The sequence below is a fragment of the Polyodon spathula genome, chromosome 26, assembly GCF_017654505.1.
Source record: "Polyodon spathula isolate WHYD16114869_AA chromosome 26, ASM1765450v1, whole genome shotgun sequence".
Taxonomy (NCBI): Eukaryota; Metazoa; Chordata; class Actinopteri; order Acipenseriformes; family Polyodontidae; genus Polyodon; species Polyodon spathula.
The window spans coordinates 6,135,391-6,157,259 of NC_054559.1; the positions used below are offsets into that span (position 1 = coordinate 6,135,391).

General features: G+C 37.7%; 1 protein-coding gene across 1 annotated transcript in view; it reads left to right on the forward strand.

Moving 5' to 3' along the window:
- Positions 1-21,869, forward strand: part of LOC121300656 (ras-related protein Rab-26-like) — a 135,368-nt gene that overhangs the window by 60,332 nt on the left and 53,167 nt on the right. Inside the window, exon 4 of the mRNA XM_041229300.1 lies at positions 16,280-16,346. Within this exon, the coding sequence (XP_041085234.1) occupies positions 16,280-16,346 (67 nt within the window). The remainder of the gene's footprint in view (positions 1-16,279; positions 16,347-21,869) is intronic.

The following is a 21,869-nucleotide window of genomic DNA, read 5'->3' on the forward strand; positions in this document are numbered from 1 at the left end:
GGGGTATTTGTCATTTAATAAAATAAAATGAAAATGTTTTTTACAGTATCAGTACCAGTCAAAAGTTTGAGTACACCTGCTTGAAACCAGGTTTTTCATGATTATCTATGCTTTTAACTGTATAAACTTGTCTATAAACACTTAATATTTCTTAATATTTCATTATATGATACATGTACTTATATAAGCTGATAAAAGTGAATTGCATTCAAAAATTAAATTTTTAAATGAAAATGTAAATCTTGTCAATTTCAATTAAATGGTCACCCAAAGCAAGGGGATTTCAGTCTGAAGCCCAAGTCAGTTAAAAGTCTGGAATGTGTATAACGCAGTGTTAGAACACTGGCCTAAATATAAAAGTGTCTTTGTTAGATGTTCTCCGAGTTAACTAGCATGTAACCTAATTAACCTTTTGTCACCAATTATTGTTAACAGATGAGGGTCACTGATTACTATAAATATAGGTAGCATAGACACAAGTTTGTCATTCCTGAATGTAAGGGAGCAAAAAATGGCAAAATATGCTCAGTTAAGCAAAGAAAAAAGTCTGTAATTGTTTAAGGAATGAAGGTCAATCTTTAAGACAAATTGCAAGAACTTTGCAGGTGTCTGTAACTGCTGTGGCCAAGACCATCAAACGATTTGAAGAAACTGTCACTCATGAGGACCGAACAAGGTCAGGCAGGCCAAGGGTGACCTCAGAATCAGAGAACAAGTTCATTCGAGTCACAAGTCTGCGAAACCAGCGATTAACTGCCCCTGAAATACAAGCTCAGCTAAATGCTACTAGAAGTACAGATGTTTCAACATCAACTGTTCAGAGGAGATTGCGTGAAGCTGGCCTAATTGGAAGAATTGCTGCAAAGAAAAAAAAAACATTGTTAAGAGTGCAGAATAAGAGGAAGAGACCTGCCTGTGCCAAAAAACACAGAAACTGGACTTTTGAGGAGTGGAAGTCGGTCTTATGGACCAATCACTCAAAATTTGAAATATTTGGGTCCAACCGCTGAGTATTTGTAAGACGCAGAGAGGGTGAGCGCATGAGTTCTGCATGTGTGGTTCCCACTGTCAAGCATGGAGGAGGCAGTGTCATGGTCTGGGGTTGCTTTGCTGGTGACAGAGTTGGTGATCTTTACCAAGTCCATGGCAAGCTCAACCAGCATGGCTATCATAGCATACTTCAGAGGCATGCCATTCCATCAGGATTACGGCTAGTTGGGCAGTCCTTCATTCTTCAGCAAGATAATGACCCGAAACACACCTCAAAGTTGTGCAAGAACTATCTGGCAAAGAAGGAAAGTGAAGGACAACTCAATCTAATGACCTGGCCTGCCCAGTCTCCAGACCTCAATCCCATAGAACTTGTATGGGATGAACTGGACAGAAGAGTCAAAGCAAAGCTACCCACAAGTGCCCTACATCTCTGGGAATTGCTGCAGAAGAGCTGGGAAGACATGTCGGGTGATTTCCTGCTGAAACTTGTTAACCGAATGCCTCATGTTTGTGAGGCTGTTATTAAGGCAAAGGGTGGCTATTTTGAGGAATCCAAGATTTAGAGACAATTTTCAATTTTCTTGAACATTGCTTTGATACTCCTTATGTTTTGTTTTGTATATTGTAACATGTTTTCATTTTCAAGTATTTACAGAAACGTATACGACGTAAAACATTGTCAATTATGAAAAAATCTAGTTTCCAGTAAGTGTACTCAAACTTTTGACTGGTACTGTGTGTGTGTGTGTGTGTGTGTGTGTGTGTGTGTCTATATATATATATATATATATATATATATATATATATATATATATATATATATATATATATATATATATATATCCAAAATATATAGCAAATCAATTATTCAACCAATAGCAAATCAATTAATATAATTTTGTCTGAAAATATTGAGGGAGAAGTGAACAAAATCTTACACATTTTATTTATTTATTGCATTTATATAGCACATTATATACAAAAGCATTGCAAAGCACTGTACAGTACATAGCACAAAAAAAGAACAAACCACAATACATTTGTATAGCATGTCACACATACAAATGCCACAGTCAGACCATTTAAAAAACATATTTAAGTAACAGAATACACATAGTAGTAATAATAATAATATAATAATAATAATAATAATAATAGTATTAATAATAATAAAGCAATTTTAAAGTTACATTAACACCAACTAAGATAAGAAAGCCATTTCATAAGTGTGTTTTTAATCTTGACTTGAAAACTGTAACGGTCCCAGCTTCCCTGACAAATGAAGGCAGATCATTCCATAATTTCGGAGCTCCAGAAGAAAAAGCCCTACCTCCCGTGTTGCTTTTGTTGACCCTAGGAATAAGTAGGGATGGGTCTGTGTGCACGCACTCCTGACAGGCGAGATAAGGGTGGAAGCTCTCTAATTGCTCATGCAAACGATTCTAGCTCCATTTGTTTCAGTGGCAGGAAAACAAGATCGACAATACTGTCCACCAGGCTGGATCTGAGGCCTGCACGGCTGCATTCTCCACCAGCAGCAACACTGAGAAGCTGGATCTGAGGCCTGCTCTCCAGCACACTCTACCAGCAGCAGCACTGAGAGTCTGGATCTGAGGCCTGCACTGCTGCATTCTCCACCAGCAGCAACACTGAGAGGCTGGATCTGAGGCCTGCTCTCCTGCATTCTCCACCACCAGCTGCACTGAGAGGTGTGGAACTATTTTGGATTTCAGTCAGATGACAACGGCCAAAATGTCGAAAGTGTTTTAAAGAAGTGAAAAACAAGGGAGGAAACACCGTCAAGTTATCTTTCACATTACCACCTCTATCTCTTTGCTGAAGCTTACTTTTTTCTTTTACTGTAATTTCTTCAGTTATTTTAGTTTAACTCTATCCTCAAGTAATACTTATAAAAAAGACACATCAAATAAAACAGGAATGCGCTAGAAGCTGATCAAAAGGGAGTTCATAAAAAACATAAGAAATTCTAGAACGAGAAAAATGCCATTCAACCCACCTATGCTCGCTTGCTTAATTAAAGCTTGGTCCGTTAACACTCCAACTAAAGATCTTATTAGGGTCACAGAGAGGGCTATACAGTATTGTTTATGACAACTTCCAGTCTTTTCTTGAAGGATCTGATAGTCTCAGCTTCAACAACTCTGTCCGACAGCCTGTTCCAATGGTTCACCACCCTTTCCATGAAAAAGCTCCTTCTACCCTCGGTTCTGAATATGCCCTTCTTCAGCTTCCACCTGTGGCTCCTGGTTCTGCTCTCTGTGACCTGTGAAAAATAATTCTAATCAGTTACTTTGTTAAACCTCTTGACAGTTTTAAATAACTTTATTAAATTGCCTCTGACTCTCCTTCTTTCTAGGCTATACAGTTGCAGCTCTTTCAGTCTGTCTTCATATGACATACCCTTCAAGTTAATCATGTTGCTCTCTTCTACTCTCACCAATGCCTCAATGTCTTTCTTATGATATGGAGACCAGAACTGGAAACAATATTCTTTGGTGTGATTGTACCAGTGTGTTGTATAATTAATACAACTTCTCTTGATTTGAATTCAACATCCTGGCTATACAACCTAACATTTTATTTGCTTTTTTTTATAGCTTTTCTGCACTGTTTAGTTGGCTTAAGAGATTCATCCACTACTACCCAAGTCCTTTTCATACAGTCCTTTTTATTGATGCTTGTTTATGTCGTCATTACAATGCATTTTCTGTATGCTGCAAAAATATACTTTGCCGACATGTCATTAACACTAGAACCGCCACATTTTAAAACTGCTTCGTTATGAAAATGAAAGACATACTATCGGATACAACTGAAAAGTTTTTTTCATGAAGATTATAGCTAACATTTGCATTGCAGAAACACCATATTTAAATGGAAAATTAAACATAAAAGGCTTTATTTTCAAAATGAGTGCATATACAGCACGACTACAAACCAGTGAAAAAATATAATAAAATATACATTACAAAATTAACGGGTATGTTCATATACCGTTTACAGATGTAAAGGGGTATATGTGCTTACAAAACTGTAAAACCGAAATCATTGTTTCTAATACTACATAAAAAGAAAATATAACACTACTTCCAGTATGATAGCTGCATTGTACTCTATGAAGAGTACGTGTGTGTCTGGTGCTGGCTCTGCCTGCATCCGGGAGCTGTGTAGTTACTAGTTAACACAGACACAGTTCCATTGAACACTATTGTGGAAACTGGTACATACAAACCTGTAAAACCGAAATATTTTTTTCTAACAGAAACACAAAAAATGAATATGTAATATACGTTTAGTGTTCCCTGTTTTCTTTTGTTTTACATATATTAAAATAGGGATAAAATCTGTAAAAAATAGTTTTTAATTGAAACATCTGTAAAAATCGGGAGTAAAAAAATCTCAGTATACAGACTTTTCATGTGCAATATGATGTGTAGCAGTTCTGGTTTCTGATTAGGTTTAATGTCCCTGGCATGTCTGATAAAGCACTGCAAGTCAAAGCCACATTTTCCCGTTAACTGCTACTTTGCGAATGTTTGGGCAATCGCTGTGCTGACGGAAACAGTATCTACAGAAGGTATGAACATGACATCAGCGCAAAACAAGCCAGATTTATTCAGCTTGAAATCATAAAAATAAAAAAAAAATTGACAGAACTGGGTGGTGAAAGCCATCGGAAGACACGTCAAAAATCACACTGGACGTATACATCAATGGGGTCCATGTAAGTTCACCAACTAAAGCATCATCGTTTTCTGTCAGATATTTGCAATTAAGATTGTCGGCATTAGGCAAGTGTGTTTTAGCTGATGGACAGTACTGTCGACAAAGTCACCAATACATACCTCTGCAATAAACAGTGGCTGTCCAGCAAAGCACAGCGCTTTGACAAACTCATTAACACAGTCATTCTATGCTTTCTTCTTATTAAAGCGCGTGTAAAAGCTGCATAAATAGATTGCTTGTCTCTCAGTTCAGCTTCTTGTTCTAGTTTAACGTGTCACATTTTTCAGTATGTTATTTTATTGTCAGCACGAACATATACCTCAATGCAGCAGTATTTGCAGCGTTATGCGTCCTCTGCCTCATCTGACCCACTTCTGCTAGTTTTGCTTTTTGTACGTCAAAACATTAGTCTTCTTTTGAATAGTCATAAACTAATTTACATTTTCTCCCCATTCCTCATCCACTAAAAATATTATGTTTGCGTGTATGCCCTGATTTAACACATTACTGTGTTCATTAAAAAAAAAAAAAAAATAGTACAATCAGGCTGTGGCAGAGCAAAGCTCTGCCCTTTTAAATTGGCAGGGATGGGGTTAACTTCCCCTGCCTGCCTGGGTTTATTATGTTCAGGTGGCTGGGGTTGATTAGTTGATTAGGTTGATTAACGATCAATCAGCGCCCAGCCACCTGATATAAAAGGAGGCCTCAGCTTCTCATTTGGGAGAAGGGAGCTGAGGAAGCAGGTTGGTGTTTGTTTTGTGGTTTTTTTGAATTTTCTAAATCCAGTGAAGGCATTGCCCAGCCTGGAAACTTTATTTTTGTGAGTTTTGCTTTATTTGTGTTTGAGTATCTGTTATTTTGCCCTTGTGCACTTTATTTTTGTTTATTTATAATAAAATAGTTATTTTTTTTGAACTGCAGTCTGTCTCTGGGCCTCTATCCACTCGCCAGCCTGCCACACAGGCTAGTCTAGTTTAGCATTTATACTCTGTTTACTTGTTTTACTTTCTAAAAGATTTGAACAGTATAGATTCATGGTATTATGTTGTATGTGACTTTTAAAGAACATTAAAAAATGTTACAAACAAGAGGCGGTCCATTTTGCCCATCTTGCTCATTTGGTTTTTTATTGATCCAAGCAAGAACCTCATCAAGCCATTTCTTGAAGTAACTGTCTAAATCAACTTCCACAACAGCGCTTCATCTTTTCATTCCTGCTCACACTTTTAGAGCACTTCTATGATACACCAGTATGTAAAACATCTGGCCTAGTTATAACAAGTCTGTTTCAAGGAAAGTGTTTCTGTGTTATTTTGTTTTATATATAAAAATTAAGCGATTCCTTGTAATTGGAGTATTTGAAGCTGGCCAAAACACTAGAGTTCTCTTTTTGTAAGTGTAAGTGTGGTGGAGTGTCCCGCCTCTTTGTTTATTATTGTTTTGTAGTATGACTTGTGTTAATGCGATGGCGAAAGCAGTCCAGTATTATTATTATGTATTGTTTGGCCAGATGAGCGAGACGCTGTCCGCCAGGTTATTGTTTTTGTTTTTGAAAACCTCATGCGGATGCGTGACTGATCAGCTACTGATTTTTCAGCTAGCTGACAGTCACACATCCTTTTTTAATCTCGTGCAGACTGTGGCCGAGGGCTAATAAGGTAATTATTTAATAGCTAGTTAAACCCTCGGCCAGCATATAAAAGCCTGCAGCTGTCTGCACTCAGGGTTGTGTGTGGAGTAAAGGAAACAATTGCTATATGTGCTGGCTGAAAAAACCAGCATGATACTTGTTTTCTTGCTGTTTATTTGTTTGGCCAACGCACCTTTTTGTTTGTGTTGGTTTCGTTAACATCTTTTATTTTCTGTTTATCATTTAATAAATATACTGAGTGCCACAGCTCAGTTTTCATCATTTGGTTTCTGTGTTCTTCCGGATCTGACGTCACCACTACACTCATCCTGGTCACAGTAAGAAAGAGAAAATGATGTATTTTATACTGTGTTGCGCTTTCTTACAGTGTTATTTGAATTTTATGGTCAGTGGTAATAACCTTTTGAATGCAGTGGAACTGGAAATATTTAAAATGCAAGTATTTGGATTGACAGCAGATTTAAGTTTGATAATACTACTTGTATCAGTCCTTCTAATCCCACTGGGGAATCTTTAGAGGGGCTTTCTGTCCTAGCTGCTAGCTGAACTCGGGGGGTTCCACACCAGAGGCTCCCCTGCATCCAGGGGACGGCATCAACAAGCTAATGTTCATCACAACTAGTGAATAAACACCATTGGGTGGGTGTCTATCAGAAGGGAATCAAAGACCAGAAATTGTGCACCTATACTCTGGAATACCGAGATTAACAATAAATTTAACCCTCTCATCCATCACGATGAACACAAAACCACTTCTAGCAAGGTGATCTTAGTGGGTGACTTGTTAGGAATGTCAGCTCAGCACTCAAAAACACAGACAATGTCTGTTGAATGTTGTCCTGGTGGAGTTCTCGATATTACTGTCAAATTGGAAAACCTGATTACAAACCAGGGTCAAGTATTTGCATTAATTGTCCACACGGGCACTAATCACATTAAATTTACAGAATCTGAGATTCTCAAAAATAACTTTAAGTCACTTTGTAGAAAGGCAAAACAATTATGTGACAATATAATTATCTCTGGTCCTTTACCTGTTGTTAGAAGGGGATGTGAAGCTTTTAGCAGACTCTTCTCTTAATCACTGGCTAGTTAAATGGTGTGCTTCTGAAAATCTGGGCGATAACTGGGATAGTTTATGGGAGAAACCTGGGTTCCTTAGAAAAGACGGTCTCCACTTAAATAAGAGAGGTTCAATTAGATTAACAAATAATCTGGAGAATTACTGCAGAAACCTCTGATTTATTATATTACCAAGACTGCCCCTAAAATCTCAACCCTGCATTACATCCTACAATGCATGCATCTCATGAGGTGGTGTGGCCTGAGTTGAATGGCAAACAAATTGAACTTAAAATATCACACCATTCGGAACATGAATTTTCGTTTAATAGACCCAGTGCTGTTTGATTTAGTAATCTTCGCCATATCCCTACTACCTCTGCACAACTGTTCCTGCTTGTACAGTTTACGGCTTTGTTTAGTGTTAGATCTCTGTCCAATAAAGCACTGTTAATCCATGATTTTATTAACCACTATAATCTAACATTCTGTACATAACCGAATCTTGGCTCGGAGCTGATGGTGTTTCTTTGATGTTATTCTTTTTTTCAGAAAACACTGTATACTGGGCGGGGAGGTGGAAATAAAATGAGCCAGCAAATTTTTGAGGGATATTCATCTTTTGAATTGTTAACTTCAACTTTGAATAACAAATTGCCTCTTCATCTTGTAATTATATATCGTCCACCTAAGCCAAACTTGATTACCACGACTACGATAGGATTCTTCTATTGGGTGATTTTAATTTCCATATTTTTTATTTATTTATTCATACAGGAAATTAACCCATTGAGGCCGAGGCCTCATTTACAAGGGGGTCCTGTCATATAGACACAAGCATACATAAAATACCACAATTAATATTTGTGAGGGCCAGCCTTAGACAGTAATAACAAATAAACAAAGGAGCGGTAATGGCAAGGAAGTTTAAGCAAATCCCTAATACGCTCTTTATAACCAAAAAATGAGAGGTTATCAAATTCCATTCTTAAGCCATATATTTTAAAGGTTCAGAATTTTTGAGGATACTGGATTCTTTAGATTTTGTCCAGCATGTGAAAGGTCCTACTCATAACTGTGATGGGTTGCCATTGTTCATATCGTAGCAGTTAATAAAGTTATGCTGTTTGTATACGCATGCGCCCTGAACAAAAAGAATAACGAAAGTAAAATAAAGAACACGTGTGCTTGATACCACTGTCTTGCTCTGCCTTTTGTTTGACCACAACGCTACAATAACCATGCCCACTCTTTTAGATTTAATAATTTCTCATGGTTTAGTTGTTCAAAATATCTTAACTATTGACCTCACCATCTCTGATCATCTGCCCATTGTTCTTGAGGTTTTCTTACCATCAGCTACTGGAATGCACAGTTACAACTCTGGTGGTTAATTCAACAGCTGTGGTTATGTTTTATGAGGCTTTTAACTCATCTCCATCTACAGAGTCAGTATCACTGGATGAGTTGGTCAACAATTATAATACCTCCTCCTTGACTAGTATTTCTGATTTTGTAGTGCCAGTTAAAATTCAGAGGTTGTTTATTAAAAGAATCTCACCATAGTTTAATGTAATCACTCGGAAATTGAAAATAAATTGGACATAAAGATTCTAGACTGCATGTTCATTATTTGCCTTGGAAAAGCCATCAGTTTAAATTTTGGGCAGGCTCTGGTCAGTGCTAGATCTTCATACTATTCCAATTGAATTGCAAGAAATAAAAACAGTCCTAGATTTATTGTAGCTTCTATAGATAAACTAGTAAAACCACTCCCCAATACTTCTACCCTTAGCATTGGCTCTCCCCATAGCTGTGATGACTTTTTAATGTTTTTTCAAAATACAATTTTAGATATTAGAAATAAAATCACACAGATTTTCACACAATTCTTCTAGAGCGGTTAAGGCTAGGAGTCTGTTTCAGTTTCTTTAAAGGACCTGACTGAGCTAGTTCCCACGAGAGCCACGACATGCTCTCTTCATCCCATCCCTTCTAAATTATTAATAGAAGTACCTTGTGTTCTCAATACAAAAATAAATTATAAATGAATGAGTTCCTTTAGCACTCAAGGTAGCAGTGATAAAGCAAGTGCTTAAAAAAAATAAACAAATAAAAATAAATGCTATTAGTTGCATGCCTTGATGACATAAAGTGCTGGATGTCTCAATTTTGTTTTATGCTGAATTCAAACAAAACAGAGGTTATGCTTGTGGGCTGTCAGAACCAAATAAAAAATATTAACTGACAGGATCTCCTGAATGGCACATCTGGTAAAGGCACCGTGTGAAATGCAGGATGAACCCTATAGCCTGGAGATCACCTTTTCGAGTTCAGGCTATTCCACTGCCGACTGTGGACGGGGGTTCCCAGGGGGTGGCGCACAATTGGCTGAGCCCAGATGGGAAGGACTTAAGTCAGCCAGGGTGTCCTCGGCTCACCGCGTGAGCTTTAAATGGGTTGGCACCAAGTTAATGACATGAGTTTTTGACTCCTTACAGTCCAATCCAAGTCATACTCTAAGATGGCAGGATGTGGGGCTGTTGGTTGTTCCGAGAGTGAATAAAGATGTTGCGGGAGGGAGGGCCTTCTCTTGTAAAGCCCCAATATTGTGGAATGCTCTACCATCTTCAGTCAAAAAAAGCAAGGGATCTTTCTATTTTTAAAACAGCATTGAAAACCCATTTTTATAAAATGGCTTTTTTACCATCATTGTATCACTATCATTTTGTACTGTGTTTTTAACTTTCTTATAGGAATTGTCTTTGCCTTTTAAATTCTGTATTACATTGTAAAATATTGTAAAACACCTTGCGGTCCTTGTGATGAAAGGTGCTAAGTAAATAAATAAATAAATAAAATGTCAGTGTTTTGTTGCAGCACAGAGCTCTTTCTGGTGACATACAGTGGCTTGCGAAAGTATTGACCCCCCTTGGCATTTTTCCTATTGTGTTGCCTTACAACCTGGAATTAAAATGGATTTTTATTTGGATTTCATGTAATGGACATACACAAAATGGTTCAAATTGGTGAAGTGAAATGAAAACAATAACTTGTTTCAAAAAATTCTAAAAAATAAATAACAGAAAAGTGGTGTGTGCATATGTATTCACCCCCTTTGCTATTAAGCCTCTAAATAAGATCTGGTGCAACCATTACCTTCAGAAGTCACATAATTAGTTAAATAAAGTCCACCTGTGTGCAATCTAAGTGTCACATGATCTCAGTATATATACACCTGTTCTGAAAGGCCCCAGAGTCTGCATACCACTAAGCAAGGGGCACCACCAAGCAAGCAGCACCATGAAGACCAAGGAGCTCTCCAAACAGGTCAGGGACAAAGTTGTGGAGAAGTACAGATCAGGGTTGGGTTATAAAAACATATCCAAAACTTTGAACGTCCCACGGAGCACCATTAAAGCCATTATTAAAAAATGGAAAGAATATGGCACCACAACAAACCTGGCAAGAGAGGGCCGCCCACCAAAACTCATGGACCAGGCAAGGAGGGCATTAATCAGAGAGGCAACAAAGAGACAAAAGATAACCCTGAAGGAGCTGCAGAGCTCCACAGCGGAGATTGGAGTATCTGTCCATAGGATCACTTTAAGCCGTACCCTCCACAGAGCTGGGCTTTACGGAAGAGTGGCCAGAAAAAAGCCATTGCTTAAAGAAAAAAATAAGCAAACACGTTTGGTGTTCGCCAAAAGGCATGTGGGAGACTCCCCAAACATATGGAAGAAGGTCCTCTGGTCAGATGAGACTAAAATTGAGCTTTTTGGCCATCAAGGAAAACGCCATGTCTGGCACAAACCCAACACCTCTCATCACCCTGAGAACACCATCCCCACAGTGAAGCATAGTGGTGGCAGCATCATGCTGTGGGGATGTTTTTCATCGGCAGGGACTGGGAAACTGGTCAGAATTGAAGGAATGACGGATGGCGCTAAATACAGGGAAATTCTTGAGGAAAACCTGTTTCAGTCTTCCAGAGATTTGAGACTGGGATGGAGGTTCACCTTCCAGCAGGACAATGACCCTAAGCATTCTGCTAAAGCAACACTCTAGTGGTTTAAGGGGAAACACTTAAATGTCTTGCAATGGCCTAGTCAAAGCCCAGACCTCAATCCAATTGAGAATCTATAGTATGACTTAAAGATTGCTGTACACCAGCGGAACCCATCCAACTTGAAGGAGCTGGAGCAGTTTTGCCTTGAAGAATGGGCAAAAATCCCAGTGGCTAGATGTGCCAAGCTTATAGATACATACCCCAAGAGACTTGCAGCTGTAATTGCTGCAAAAGGTGGCTCTACAAAGTATTGAGTTTGAGGGGGTGAATACTTATGCACGCTCAAGTTTTCTGTTTTTTTGTCTTATTTCTTGTTTGTTTCACAATAAAAAATATTTTGCATCTTCAAAGTGGTAGGCATTTTGTGTAAATCAAATGATACAAACCCCCAAAAAATCCATTTTAATTCCAGGTTGTAAGGCACCAAAATAGGAAAAATGCCAAGGGGGTCAATACTTTCGCAAGCCACTGTAGTGATGTTTGTGTGAGCCTGTGCCTTTTTGGTGGTGTAGGACATTCCTGAGCCATGTCATTAGTTCTTTAACAAGATGACTGCTGTACGAGTATAAAGGCTACAACAGAACATTGATAACGGGGCCACTGCAAGATTGTGTTTGGTTTATGTACAGTGTTTGAGACTGGTGAAAGATAGCTGAAAGGTTGGAAACTGTTAGATAAGCTCCATTCAGGGCTCCAAATTGTAACCAAGTTGGATTCAAACAAGACAAAGGAAGGGCTGGTGCATTAACTCTCCATTTAATGCCTCTATTGACTGTTAACAGTTTCGGTCCAAGGTTACATTAAAAAGCCTTTACTCCAATCTAACCCTTTATCAGTAAAACCATTGATGTGATGAGCAGCCCTTGATTTATATCGGCCTGACATATTGGTCTTTGGTCAATTTCTTAGTCTGTGGAACGAGAAGTAATTTATGTGTAGGAGGTTTATATTGGTGTATGATATATTGTTAGCTATGTGTACAGTAAAGCCATAGTTCTTAGTGATCTTATGTATGTGATGTTCATTTAATCATCATGAATCTGTTTACGTGAATAGTGTGTCTTTATTTTTATCCAGTTATAGGTTTAAATATTTTACAAATATTGTTTTTGCTTTATCTGGGGACACGAGAAACACAATAACTGAGACAGGTTTGTGTTCTTTCCTGGGAATTTCACAGGGAGCATTACAAAGACTGTGGAATTTAGAGGTTATGAAGCAAAATCAGTGAAGAATACAGGGGAAATCAAACGATAAGCAAAATCAGTTATAAAAAAATGTTTAAATACTGCTTTCTTTTGTAGCTTGTTAAATTGTAATAACTTGTATCTGGGGGTAATTTTATCTTTTTATACACCATTTCATGTAAAATCATTAAAATATTAATCATCTTGTTTATTTCATATGTAAAAATAGGCGTTTAATAAACTAAAAAGGCTTGCATGCATCGTTGGATGTTTAAATAATTAATAAAGGGATCAAGGTAGTAAACATCAAACCGTGGTGGCATTTGGATCCTGGTTTCACAGTCCCAGATTAGCACTAATCTTGGACTACCAAATGTCAAGTGCTAATAAGAGTTTGGTAAACCAGCTAAAAAATATACCTACAGTCACAGGGTGTAAATGTAATACGGTACAATAACTGTAAATGTTTCCATTGCCAAGAGAATGGGCTTATAAGTGTGCAGTGCCCGAACACCCAGGAGCCCATGCAGTGTAACATGGGGCTCAGTGAGTGTGATTTTGGGGCGATAAATATAGTGAACACAGCATGAGGGGTACTGTGACAGGGTAACTTTGCTTTGTGGTATCGGCAGGCAAGGAGATTCAAGGAAGGAAGGAAAGAAGGAAGCAAGGAAGCTGCAGTTTAAGCGCTGCTGCACATTTTTAGTAAACACAAAATAAAAAGGTTTAACAAAACAGAACACTGCTGCTCACAGCAAAAATAAAAGGATAATCAAAAACAAGTCACAAACAAAATAAACAGGAACCAAATACCCAACTCAAGGGCTAAAACAAAAGGTGTACCCTTAAAGGGTAAATTCCCAGATCTCCATCACATGTTCGATTACAATTTTACCTGAATTCGCCTGCCTTCCCCAGGTTTCTTTTGCAATATCCAAAATCCCTGATGACTGTATGTCATACAGTAGTTCGAAAGGGAAAAAACCTCTCTTACTGGGCTACCTCACATACTATTCTGTAAACATTCAATAAGGCAATATGGTATCCTAATTTTCCCATCCTTATTTATTACCTTCCATAATATGTGTTTCAAAGTTCGATTCAATCTCTCTATCAAATCCGTCTGTTTGCGGGTGATATACAGACACTTAATTTTTAAAAGATCACTCAGATCTTTAGTTAAGTTGGAAACAAAGGGTGTACCCTGGTCTGTTAATATTTCTTTTGGAATTCTGATTCTAGAAAAGACCTGTACCAACTCTTTAGCAATTGTTTTAGAAGCAGCATTCATTAAGCGAATAGCTTCAAGGTACATAACCAGAATATACTCATGACCACGGGCTGACCTTGTTAATGGACCTACCAAGTTCATTGCAATTGTATCAAACAGGACATCAATTAGAGGACCTACATTGAGTGTGAGGCCTTGTTTACTGACTAGGCAGGATGTACAGTAACGTTCCACCTCTTTGTATACTCCTAGCCAAATGTAATATTTTCAATATGCATGTGTGCTTTTCTCTACCCTTAAATCTTGGCGGTCCGACCTTACAATTTTCGTTTTCCAGTCCAATGTCGGACCCTGTCTGACATTATCAAAAAGACGTAAAGCACAGGTCTAGTTGTTTTTTCTCTGGAAAAAGGTGAGAAAATCATTTTTTAAATGACCGAGTGAGACCGATAGGAGCCGAATGAAGCCGAATAAAAGGAGACGTATCGAATAGTCCCATGCACCACATAGATAATACGGACATAAACAAAATATAGCTGCTTCTGCATCCAGCGCTCAAAGAATATCATGGACATTTGCTTAGCTTGATAGTAATAAAATAATGACTTGGATCTCATTGTTGAGGAGTTTGGTGATAAAACAAGTGATCAGAAGAGGGTTTATCAGTATGCACGTCTATAAAGAGGTATGTGAAAAATACTGCGAACAATGGATGGGGCTTGGCTGGAGATGCAGTACTGAGTTTCCTTTTGCGATTCAGTGCCTTTTAAACCTGTCTGGGCCTGATGCGCCTGACAAGCGCTGAATAAATGGACCATTAAGTGTTAAATGTGCCCCAAACAAATTGCTGACTTGGCCGCAGTACTGTGAGCTTATGTATCTGAGGCACTGGTAATTGCTCGGTTTCAATACCATCACTAACCCGATACCAAATCATTTTTCATTATATGATACTCCCCCATACCTTTACTTTTTTCTTCAACAGGAATACCATTTACTTCTGCTACAGCTTTTCTTAAAGTGATTAAAGTAGGTTCATTACTCATGGCCAAACTGTAAATTATGAATTGCCCACTGGTCCAACAACTCTTGATCCTCACTCTCTTTTAATTCTATCTGTTCCCCAGTTTCCATGACAATCTCTTTGCTGCACATTGAGTGCTCACCCCTTTAATACACATTTTCTGGCTGCCGTGACGAGTGTCTTTGTAATTGTCTTCCCCAGACCACCCCTGTTTTTCTCTATTCCCTTCTTGTATTTTCCCTCTGTTACCAGTGGACATATTACATTTTTGTAATAATAAAAAAAAATGCTTTGGTAGGCCGAATGGCCTTTTTTCATTCTTATACAGGCCTGTAGATTACCTGATCTTCCAAGTGAAGGATAAATAATAAAGGCATGGGTACCCACCTTTTACAAAAGTATCTAAATCTGCCCCAGACAACCTAGCTGGTTATCAAGTTTGAACTGTTTAACAGAAATTTGTGCTGAATTTTCATCTTTCAAATTTCTGCTGCAATACTGGTTAAAATGACTTATAGACTTTAAGAGTTAGTACTGTAGCTTCAAATTACATGTTCTTATTTTACTGCCGCAATCAATCATTCTCAATCATTCTTATTGCAATTGCTGAAACACAGTTTTTTGTTTTAGTTTTTTGTTTTTTCTAGTTTTGGTTGCCTGACATAGACATATGTAACACATGCTAGATCAGCTAAAGATCATAACAATATAAGACATTTTATGAATGAGAAGAGGCTGTTCAGCCCATGTAAGCGGTCTGGTTCCAAGTAGTTGATTGATCTTGGAACGTTGTCAAGTTGGGTCTGAATGTGTCTTTTATATTAGTAAGCACCAGCACAAGCTTGTGCACAGCAGTGTGCCAGCCCAACTAAAGGAAGTGCGTTTCCAGAGTAGCAGAACACTAGATGACTCTTTCTTCTAAACATCTAGTATATGTTAAATATTATGGATATGACAGGCAACTAGAACTGAAGAACAGTGAACTCTCCTTAAGCACAGACTCATCAATATATTAAAACCACTCCTATCAGTCTCATTTGGCCAATGAAAGCTTTTCTCTGCTTTTTCCGGAGAAAAAAATGACTAGAGACCTGTGCTTGACGTCTTTTTTGGTGATATTGGACGGGAAATGGAAAATTGTGATGTCGGACCAGGTCCGACATAGGACCGCAAAGGGTTAAGTTGCCAGGTTTTACGTTTTTGCTACGATTCTCTTCTATGGGTTCCTGATTGTTTGCTGCTGTTTTGTAAATCAGTTCTTTTTCTTGTCTGTTTGCTGCTGTTTTGTAAATCAGTTCTTTTTCTTGTCTTGCAGATATGGGATACTGCTGGACAGGAAAGATTTCGAAGCGTTACTCATGCCTACTACCGGGACGCACATGGTAAGCACTGTTATAGTAGTATGCTGCCATAGGAATATAGTGGATGACCCTGTATGTACACCACACTTTGGAGCTTTACATACATCTAGAGAACCGCTTGTACAAATTTGAGTATCAGAGTCTGTAATATATGAAGACACCTCTTCTTGTACATTTTTACATGGACATCCTGTTGCTGTAGGTAGTGGATACTGATAGCTCTGTATGTATAAGTTATGTGTATGTGATGAGTTTTCAATGGCAGTTTTCATAGCAATGACAACACTACAGTATGTCTTGGAACAGGTTGTAATTGTATTGTTGGTCATAACATGAACTTTTATGTTAAGTAACAACATAAAGTTGTTATAAGTTATAGATCTGGTGTAGGTACTGACTCATTTAAATATGCATGAACTTGAGTGTTCCTCTTATCATTAGCGTTTCACCTAGCAGCTGTTCGGAAGTTATCGTGAAAGACTGAATGCATAAAGACCCATATTTTGAATGTAGGACCCTAAAAACTTAACAGATGAGAAAATGGCAGGTCATTTTCACTGTAGTTCTCAGGTTTCTGTGTGTTTAATAACAATCAAACATGTGTAATATTTGTTTGATATACTGCAGTGCTCCAGATAAGCTGTGTACTAGGTGTTTTATGTATTTAAAAAAATAATAATTATGTATGATATTACGTATGGTATATAACAAATATACATAGCAATTTTGCCCTTCACATGTTATCAGTTTTCTTGACTTTTGTTGTTTCCCGGCATCTCGATGGTCAATTGTGAATATACTGCATGCGGCAGCTAGAGAATGGATCGTAGAAATATCGAAACAGCCAATTGCAGCCTACCAGGGAATTGCAAGAAACACAATAAGTCTGGGTTTTCAAAAATAATTCTTTTTTTTTTTGTAAATGCAGAATTTAAAAGAATAAGTGTGTTTCCTATTCCTATACAGATGTTCAGAATGAGCTGGAGGGGTTAGTGGCACATGTGTGCAGTCTATTGCTCCCAACACTTTGGGGAAACCAGAAATGTCATAGAAATTTGTTTTTAAGGCTTGTAAGTACACCCTGCTTTTAGGGAAAAATAGATATTTAGTGAAAAGGCGCACTGGGAATGGCCAGCAACAATTGGGTCTGTTTAAAACATGCTTCCAAAAGTTCTTAACAAGTTGATGCAATTGTAAGTGTTGCAATTGCATGCTGCTTTCGTACATCTCATTATAATATTTTACAACCCTCATTTGCATATCCTCCCCCTTTTTGCAAATTTGTGCAGAAACGCCCATAATTACACATTCATCTACATTTGAACCACAAACTGAAACTGCTGCCGCAAAGCATTCCCTAAAAAGTCGCAAACAACATTGTGCTTGTTTAGTACATTATGATACAAATGTATTATGTTAAAGTGTGCAGTGAGGAAGGTCCGCTTGTAATTGAATTCCAAAAAGAATATCCAGGACATGATTCCATTGAGGTGCATTTGTTTAAAAATGCATATATATATATATATATATATATATATATATATATATATATATATATATATATATATATATATATATATATAGTAAGGTAGTAATATGGCAGGGAGGGGGTTAAAATCTTTCCCTGCTAAAACATGTGAAAATGCACATTTGGGTGTTATTGAACTAATTGTTTATTGCTTAATTGTGTTATTGTTTAGTAATCCCCTGCACCTGGTGGTAGTTGTAAATTAGAGCCAGGCGCAGGGTATTTAAGAGATAGGCAGTTTGTTCAGGGCTGTTGTGTGTAGGGAGGCTTCCAAGCAGTCAAGGTAAAGTGCTGTGTTAAACGGTTTGGGTTTGGGTTTGGGTTTGGGTTTGGGTTTGGGTTTCAGGTAAACAGCTTAGCTGTCCTGTTTCAGTTAGGTTCCAGACTGTATAGTTAGTGCTCCAAAGAAGGAGCTAGGAGTTTGTTTGTTTTGTTTATTTGATTGGTGTTTATTAAAAGTGCGTGTCAGTGCTTAAATCAGTTCCATTTCTGTGTCCTGGGTCTATTTTAAAAGGGGCAACGAACTGTGGGAGTGAGAGAATTCATCACTATATATATATATAATCTCCTGAACTATATCAAGCTGCTCCCAATCATTTTAGCTACTGTTGGAGGTATTATTTTGAAGATGAAAATGTTAATGAAAGTTTTATATTCATGTACTCCATGCATAACTATAAAACTCCCAGTAAGCTAAATTTAAAACTACACTTTTTTTTTTTTTTTTTTTTTTTTTTACAAACATTTAGACTAAGTGTTCTGATTCATATACAGTACTTCTATCATGGGGTGTTGTGAACTCCACCATAAAGTGTTAGTGTGGAGGACCTCTTAATGGTCCCATTAGGAGGAAAAAGTGCAGAGGTGTGAATAACTACTGTAGGTAAAGCAGGTCATGTAGACAAGGAAAAAGTCATTATGGACATTTTACATTATAAAAGATAAAACAGGAGAGAATTGTATATTTGGTTCCTTAATTGGGAAATGTTTTCTGTTGTAATGGTGTTTTTTTTTATTCATTCTAAATGGGCTGTTATTAGTTGTGCTCCCTTGTCTTTCTTCCTTGTAGGATTTTGATAGTACAGTATATAGGCCTGTGGCAAAAGGATTTGCAAAGCGCAGGTGTAAATGTCATGCAATGCTTAAACAGGTGAGACAACACATATTCATGGTCCAAGCAATCCTTCATTTTTTTTGTAATCTGGGTTGTTTGTCGACTGTAAATAATAATCCCTGGCAATACACAGCAATGTACATAGCAACGTACATAGCAACGTGTACTGCACAGTGAAACCACGGGGTACAATCCCGAAATAATAAACACACACAGAACACAAACACTATCACAAGTCCAGAGCGAGTGCTAACGTGCAAGTGGTGAAATGCATTTTATTAGTGAACAGTAGTGCAGTGCTGTTCGGGTTGGTGCTGGCCTTTAGCAACAGCTCCCCGTACATGTTAGCCATCTAACAAGAACATACAAGCACAATTAGTACAACAAAACAAACAAACACTAAATACTCACGGTTAAATCACAGTCTTTCAGTGGTTCTCGCAACCATAACAAAGGAGCAGTTTGCTCGGCCACATCCCCTTTTGTACCTTTAGCCACGCCCCCTTGGTTAGCAAGTGCAATTGCTTTTCCTCCAATCCACGATTGCCACATAGCCTCCCATCTGGGGCAATGACGTGGTGTACTGTGACCCGCACTCCTTTTCTGGATGGCTGACTTCCACCTTCCCTGTAATGAATTGTCAGACCATACAGTCTGGGGCACATTGTTCCCTTTACACAGCACCCTCACAGGTCAGGAGGGAGATTTATAACCAAGATTCATCCTTTCTCTGTCATATCTAGGCCATATATATATATGTATGCTGTTTGAAACTGTAGTTGTGTCTCCCAGTTCTCGCAATAATACTGCATCTATGTAGTGCAAATCTACTGGCTGCTGTTTTATTTCACCAATATAATGAGCTGTGCAGATTTTACAATAAATAATGTAGCCACAGTTTTGTTTATATGGACTTGATAACACAGTAATTGTACATCAGTACACAATTGCTTCAACTTTTTAAGCCATAATTTTCAGATAGAAGCCTTTGTTTGAATCAGGCATTAAATAAATATACAAAAAAATAGAATTGTCATTTGGAATTTATAATCTTTTGTACCTTTGAATACAAAATGAAGGCAGCATAACATTTTATGTTAATAGTTCGGCAGCTTTTGTTTGCTCTTATTGTAAATGAGCAGCTGCCACTCAGCCTTTGTTATTGTTCATGTCGGGCTGCGCTAATACAATTCATGGCACATCAGCAAGCAGAGATAAAGTAGCCCATAGGAAACATGCGCATTAAAACCAGCTAAATATCAATAAAAATACAAGAGAAAAAACAAGTCCAGAGTGTGCCTCCCACAACATGTTCACCTCTACACTGGACAGCATTTATAAGCGCTGGAGTAGCATTTATTTATTAGACACCTTTGCCATGAATGATATACAGTCCCTTCTGACAGGTAATAGATAGAAAATGAACTCCCTGGAGAACTCATTAGTTTAAAGGTGCTGTGGACTGTGCTGCATTTCTTTCTGCTCAAAAGAGGCCAATTGTTGATTTTTTTAATATATTAGTAGTAGTGGTTGTAGTAGTAGTCATAGTAAATCTCTTATTTAATTTGCTTTTGTGGGGCAGTAGAGGATTGCAGTATTTGTGACTTTTTGCAAGGGCTTGAGTTCTAGATGAGTCTCCATTAATTAATTTCTTTTCAGCAGAAACCTGTGCCATGGTTAAAAGGAAACATTTATATCATTTTCATAGTAATTAACTTCTTACCTGTTTACTGTCTTAATAATGACCTACAACATTATCAAATAAAGCATGCATCACTTCCTGTGCTCTGGGTCAAGCTCACCCTGATGGTCCAGCTGCACTCAGATCTTATGACCTACAGCAGAATGCTCATGTACCAGAAACTTCAGTGTATATTCTTATTTATTTATTTATGTTTTCCCTATGTCATTTTAAGGGCAGAGGCAGGATGCAAAGAGAGGTTATGGAGCTTTTTGTCCGGGCTCATCTGGATTCATGGTTATAGAGTTTTTTTATCCTCATCACACCATCAGAGGTCAGAATCCATAACAAAGGCAGGCCTGTGGTAAGAAAACTGATTTAAAACATTGGCTAGCAGTCCTTTATGCTTAGTATTCTGTTCTGGGTTCATTGACATTACTGTAATCAATCCATCGCTTTTGAACAAAGCACTTGGTGAAATTGAGATACAGTGTGCTGTACCTTTTATCTTCAGCAGCTGATGCTGTCGGAGTTTGAGTCATAACTGACTCAGAACTATTATAAATTGACTACATGATAACTGTATTTCAATTGAAACATGTTAGCAGCCTCATAATGGCTTTTGATTTGCCCATTAAAGGCACTACATCTATTCGATCTGATGCATCTTATGTGTGCATTTTATCCTGGTACATCTTACAAATATGTATGCCTGCTGGTTTATGTTATTTATTAGTACCTCTCTGAAGAGAATCTTTCTCAAGTACTAGTTTATTTACTATAGCTTTCTTCACGTAAAAATGGACAGACAGTTACCAAAATGTCTACATTATATGGGGCTTTTGTTTTTCAATTAGCAGTATCCATTTTGGAATTATTCCATTGCAAAATGGGACAGAAACAGTGACACAATACTAACTGGTGACCTTCACTGATTTATTATTTTTTTTTTTTTTTTTTTTTTTTTTTTGCATTTCTACACAAACCATAGGAATGGACCTGGGAGAGACCATTTTGACAGCATTCCATCTACAGATGGAGCACTTTCACCAATGACCAAAGATTATAAAAATACTGCATTGGGGAAGTGTGGAGATGTTTGGATAAACAACGCCGGGGTGGGCATTACATTTTCATATTGCACAATACCCCATACATTATTCTCTATTTATAGACAGTTCCAATTTTCCATTCATGACAATCAACCATACTTATTGTAGG